This window comes from Schistocerca cancellata, chromosome 4, assembly GCF_023864275.1.
Source record: "Schistocerca cancellata isolate TAMUIC-IGC-003103 chromosome 4, iqSchCanc2.1, whole genome shotgun sequence".
NCBI lineage: Eukaryota > Metazoa > Arthropoda > Insecta > Orthoptera > Acrididae > Schistocerca > Schistocerca cancellata.
This window is the reverse complement of record NC_064629.1, coordinates 533,032,223-533,038,422: the sequence shown is the minus strand read 5'-3', so window position 1 is coordinate 533,038,422 and position 6,200 is coordinate 533,032,223. Positions and strand designations below refer to the sequence as shown.

The 6,200-nt window shown below is 37.5% G+C and overlaps 1 protein-coding gene across 1 annotated transcript; it reads right to left on the bottom strand.

Annotated features, from left to right (window-relative positions):
- Positions 1-3,684: 3,684 nt before the first annotated feature.
- LOC126184770 (inosine-5'-monophosphate dehydrogenase 1b) lies at positions 3,685-5,968 on the bottom strand. Its single transcript, XM_049927323.1, has one exon. The coding sequence runs from the start codon at positions 5,818-5,820 to the stop codon at positions 4,261-4,263; it is 1,560 nt and encodes a 519-aa protein (XP_049783280.1). The 5' UTR covers positions 5,821-5,968; the 3' UTR covers positions 3,685-4,260.
- Positions 5,969-6,200: the final 232 nt, after the last annotated feature.

The following is a 6,200-nucleotide window of genomic DNA, read 5'->3' as shown; positions in this document are numbered from 1 at the left end:
ATCACAAATTACACAAACATTTATTTAGATGACATGTTTAGTCACATTTCAAAAGTGACTATGTGCAAATAATATAATCAAACAGAAGTGCCTGTGTGTCGCTGGCAGACATTTCTCCCAGAATAGCAATACTTTTGAGAGTACTGGATGTAGGCCTTCATTGTTGTCAGGTTTGTGTTTTTAAACAATGTTCCCCAGCCCACAGTTCTATTAGTCTACCACAAAATTGCACCTGGAAGTAAAGGCACTTTAGTTTGCTTATTGTGATATCACACTAAGACATACTGAAACACTATAGTACACACACGACTGTCTAAATCTTCCACAGTGCAATATGTTTTCCTTAGTCACCATTTGACTACTGTAATATCACAGTGTGTTTTCTGTAATAGCCACATGGGGCTAAGTGCAATACTATCATAGTTATTGCATAACTCCACAATTTAACTCAAAAACATTTTACTCATTTGTTTTCTTTAATAGATTTGAATCTTACACTTTAATGTAGAAGATTCTTAACACATCTCCACAACACATATGGCAAAGGTTTCTCCACAGTACTACTTCCAAGGTGTACATCCAAAGCTATCCAAGTTGGGCCCATATAGGTTTTTTTTTTAGAATATCTTGTGCCAATATATACTTCCAACTTTTTGTTCAAAAAGTCCTTATCCAGTAGACAACCCAAGCTGTATACAGAGATTTCTCCCTTCCACCCAGAGCATAGACTGCTATTATACACAGTATTACAATGTAGTTTTGAAACAAGGTTCACTTAAAATCGAAATGCACAATATAGAACTCAAACAGCAGAATCTGCCAATTTTGATTTTTTAGTGAAGAGTCTACAAATTATACATTCGTAAGCATGATAGATCATGTTTGCTGTGTCCAGATCATCCAGTGACATGAACAATGTAATGTGCATGTTTGTGTTAGCTAGTAACTTTTCTAGAACTATTAGTTCTCATGTCTTTCATAGTTCTTACAAACTGAAAATTCACTACATGTCATTGAGGCTGGCATTAAGCACATTTGTCTGTTTTCTTCCCCTTTTACCTTTTTTTTTCAAAAATTAATGATTTATCATCAGTTTCTTGCTGTGTATGAATAGCATTATGTGTTGATAAAATGTGAATAGGCATATGGTTGTTGGCTGTGAAACTGGCACATTGCTTTGCTCCCTGAAAACACTAAACAAAAATCAAGATATTAACTACATAATTTGATGTTTAATCTGATTAGGGCTATCAGGCACCCTCTTACGTCAGACCAGGGTTTCACACATACATTATGGCAGGAAGACAGGATGCCATTATGAATCAAAACATTCAGGGATGTGGAATGTGTATTTACTCTTGCTATGATGTTCTAGTCAGGAAGTGAGCACTCTTCAAAATGATTTAAACTGGTACCAAGTGTAAGTAGCAGTTCATAGGGAAACTGCTTTATAAGAATACTGAAAAATACTCTAGCTGACCAATGCATGTCAATTTCTAGACATATCCAAAAAGAACTGGTCCCCATGCTATGACAAGTGTCACCTGGGAATTTTACAGGGTGTTTCAGAAATGGTCAATATTCAGGGATATAACAGGAATGATCATTCAAAACAAAAACATGCAGATTAAAACTGTGAGCCGGACCAAGACTAACTGAACCTTTGCCTTTCGTGGGCAAGTGCTCTACCATCTGAGCTACCCAAGCTGTGAAGTTTGGAAGGTGGTAGGAGATGAGGCACTGGCAGGATTGACACTGAAAGCAGGTCGCGAGTTGCTTGGGTAGCTCAGTTGGTAGAGCACTTGCCTGCGAAAGGCAAAGGTCCCGAGTTTGAGTCTTGGTCTGGCACACAGTTTTAATCTGCCAGGAAGTTTCATATCAGCACACACTCCGCTGCAGTGTGAAAATCTCATTCTGGAAACATGTGCTCATGCTCATCTTCCTACTTTGAAACAACTCTTCTAATTAAGAAGTGGCCATAACTTCATTTTAGAGCACAGGTTTACTGGATGTTTTTCTTGTTTTGGTCCATACTGCCTCTTTCCAAAATATGGAAAGCAAAGTGCCTGCAGTAGAAGAGATTTGTTTCACAGTATCTACAATAAAGAACTGATCCTCAAGGTAGGCATTTTAGAACCCATGTTTACCTGGCTTTGTTTTGAATTATCATTCCTGTTATATCCCTGGCCACCACTTGAACACTGTACAGAAGGTAGCATTAACTGCTTACTTTCATGAAAATAAGCCATTTAATATTCTGATGGTTTATATATCTCAAATCTTCAAAAAATTTAATTATTTCACTACGATCACCTTTTTTAAGATCATATAAAAACTGGTAAACTAACAAACTCACTGAAATACAGTTATTAACTGAACCTTCTTCTAAGTCTACAGCAGAAAAAAGTCAGGTACAATAAATTAAACCACTGATAAAGATTAATATTAGACTAATGTAGATCAAATTTCTCGATTTGCTTCCTTCTTAAGCTGCAAGACTAACATTATTCCTACTACTACTATTGTCTGATCATATAATGTTTGCTTTTTACCTAGCAAATATTCAATTATTACTATTTTCCTTTTAGTACAGTATGAAGTTTTAGCTGTTAATCTTCAACAACCAGCATACAAACTACATTAAATATTCAGATTTTCTTTCTGGATTCATCAACAGCTCTGACACAATGAAAACACCACAAAAGTTACAGCTGCCAGGTTCTGAAGTTTATAAATGGCTTATTTTGGAAGATTTACTTCTTGTGACCAGACAAAAACATGCTTTCTCCATCCAAGTACAATACACAACATTTACATTTTTTTCATTCTCATGTGAACACATTCACTTTCTGGTCCTATAGCTTAATCCTATTAATTTCACATTTGAAAAGTCAATAGAAAGGTCATATGTCTACAGCCTGATAATTTTATTTTAGTCAACACTTGACATTTTGAACTTTGGTCCTCCAACTACAGCTCTCAACATCAAAGTGGCAGGTGCCAAACTGCCAAAAACATAAGTATCAATGTGTCAAAATCATCAGCTCAGCTGCACTTCAAGTAGTGTGATGTACTTGTGCAATCTGTCTGTTGCCCATCTTAATTAACAGGCTCAAGGTGCAGCAAGCATACACAAGTTCTGTATGTGTTTAGAGCTTATTTTATGTTGCTTGCACCTTTACCAAGGTAAAATTTATAAAATCAATATGACAATGCCAAATGACAAGTTTTAATCAGACTGTAGAGTAACTTTTTTCTATTGGACAGTATTTTGAAACTGTCCCAGTCAACAAATTTCATTCATTCATAATAGTCACACTTTAATTATTGGTGTCTTCGTTCTTTGTGATCACATTTTCCAGTGTAAAATTTTCATTTTTTGTTCCAGCACAGAATGACACTTCACTAAATGCCTTCTGTATTAATGATTTTAACTCCAAAAATTTTATTGAGGTGTCAAAAATATAATTAACAATTTCATTAATATTAGAAACAAGCTACTCTAATGTCATATTCCTCACAAAGGCAAGATTTTGACAAGTTTAGTGGAAAACTAAAAATGTATTATGTAAACAAATTCTCACCCTCAGTCGCTGCATTATGAAGTTGGAACGTATCCCATGAGTGGATACTGAAGCGTTGGCAAAAGTTGCTCGTAATTCCATGATAGATCATTCTGTGCAAGAAAAGGGTATTATGTTCTCACAGTAAAGGAAAGTAAATTACAGTAAAAACAGCCTGAAGATTTCAAATTTGTTTACATAAGACAAATCAAATACGACATGCATTAAAGTCTACACAATACTACAACAGTCAACAGACAATAATACTTGGAATATAAGTAGTAATTTAAAACCAAAGCCCATTAAAATTTTTCTACATTCAAATGTAAATATAATGAATCTAGCTGAACATCTACACATGCATAAAGGACACACACACACACACACACACACACACACACACACACACACACACACACACACACACACAATATTTGTTGACAAAACTACCACAACTGTCCGAGTCTTACTCCACAATAATCTGAAGATTTTTCATAGTCAGTCTTACACTTTAAAAACCAGTTACCAACAGAACTAGCAGGTCATCTCTCATTTCTGTTGAAATTAGAGTTCAGACAATTTCAAAAATTGCCTGTATCAAATTCTTCTGTCATACAACAAACACTATTACCGACAACCTCCACGATACCTCAAAACACACCTCTACGTGATACAAGATTTTATAAGGTCTAAAATATCAGAACAACCTTTTCTCATAGGAGAATAAGCCATGAACATTTCCTTCAACCTGTGCAGATTGTGTCCGCCTCTCAAACTTCAATTCACCAGAATACATCATTGAACGTAATGCTGAGAGACTTCTGGCCCCTATGTCCTGGCACCCATGACGGAGTCCACTCTGCAGGTAAGGCAGAAAGCGAAGCACAGAACCTTTGTCTACAATAGAACCACTCACACCCTGCGCCACTTTCAGTTTGTCCGTCTCACTGTGAAAATAGCGGTCCATAGCAGCACCCTTTGCATCTTTCCTGTTCATGGCCTCTAAACTGCCCATACCTCTATACTTTTTAAGTCTAACACCATCTGAGAAGAAATACTCTCCAGGAGCCTCTGAAGTGCCAGCCAACAAGGATCCCATCATCACTGTGGATGCACCAAGTGAGAGTGCCTTTGTGATGTGACCAACAGACTGAATACCACCATCTGCTATAACTGGAACACTGAAACGTCTTGCATATTCTGCAACTTTGTACACTGCTGTGCCCTGTGGCCGACCAACAGCCATGACTTCTTGTGTTATGCATATAGAGCCACTACCCATTCCAACTCTCAGTGCATCAACACCAGCATCTATGAGATTCTTTGCTTGTGCTGCAGTCACTACATTACCACCAATAACTTGTAAGCCTGGATAAGCCTTCTTAATGTACAATATCATATCTCTCTGATACACTGAGTTGCCTTGGGAGGAATCAATCAAAACCACATCCACACCTGCCTGAGCAAGCTGCTCTAGTCTAGCTTTGTCTTCTTCTCTTGTACCAATAGCAGCACCTACAAGCAACTGTTTGTTTTCATCTTTAGAAGCATTTGGATAATTTCTTGACTTTTTTAAATCTGTGCGAGCTATTAGAGCCACTAACTCCCCATTTTCATTAATGATAGGCAGCTTTCCCTTCTTCGATTTTTCCAGAATATTGTTTGCTTCTTCTAAGGTGACTCCTGCCGAGGCTGTAATTAAGTCTTCTAACTTTGTCATAACGCTGTCGAGTTTCAAGGAACTATTTTGCGACTCTTTCAGAAAATCTATGTCTCTAGATGTAACGATACCTGCTAGTTTTCCGCCAAGCTTTCCATTTTCTGTAATAGGAATACCACAAAAACCGTGTTCTTTTTTTACTCTAATTACATCTGCAACAGTATGGTCACGGCTTAGCACAACAGGATCACGAATAAAACCTTGCTTGTATTTTTTTACTTTGTGAACTTCGTTCGACTGATACTCTGCCGTACAATTGTGATGTATTATACCAATACCTCCACAAAGCGCCATGGCAATTGCCATATCAGATTCCGTGACTGTATCCATCGGTGAAGAAACAAGCGGAGCTTTAAGCGTAATTTTCTTTGTTAGCGCCGATGTTAAGTCGACCTCATCCGCCGTGAAGTCAATAAACCCTGGCAGTATAATGAAGTCGTTATACGTGAGACCATCTCCGTTACCAAAGAGCTGAGCACCTGTCAAACCGTCCTCCGGAACATAACCAGTTCCCCCGCAAATCAAATAATCAGCCATACTATATAACACAGAACGACTTATCACTCGTCAACAAAATAAACACTTCCCACGTGGTAGTCTTGAAAACTGATCACTCACAACAGACCACTGGTCAACCTGCCTCGACACACGAAGCATAAAGACCAGCTCTGACGACCGCTTCCGATATTTATATGCCTCATGACATAACAAACACGTTGCATCAAGCCCACGCTTCTCTACATAGCCAAAGAGTGTACCTCCCGGTTCCATCTCTGTTAATGTTCTTTAAGATATACAGTGAACTTCAAAACACTGTTTCTTGAGGTAATACCCCTGAATTAATTTATTGATGCATGTGCGTAAATGAAAAAATGTGCTTTATGTTCTGAATATCTTAATGTCTTTGCCGCTAGTTA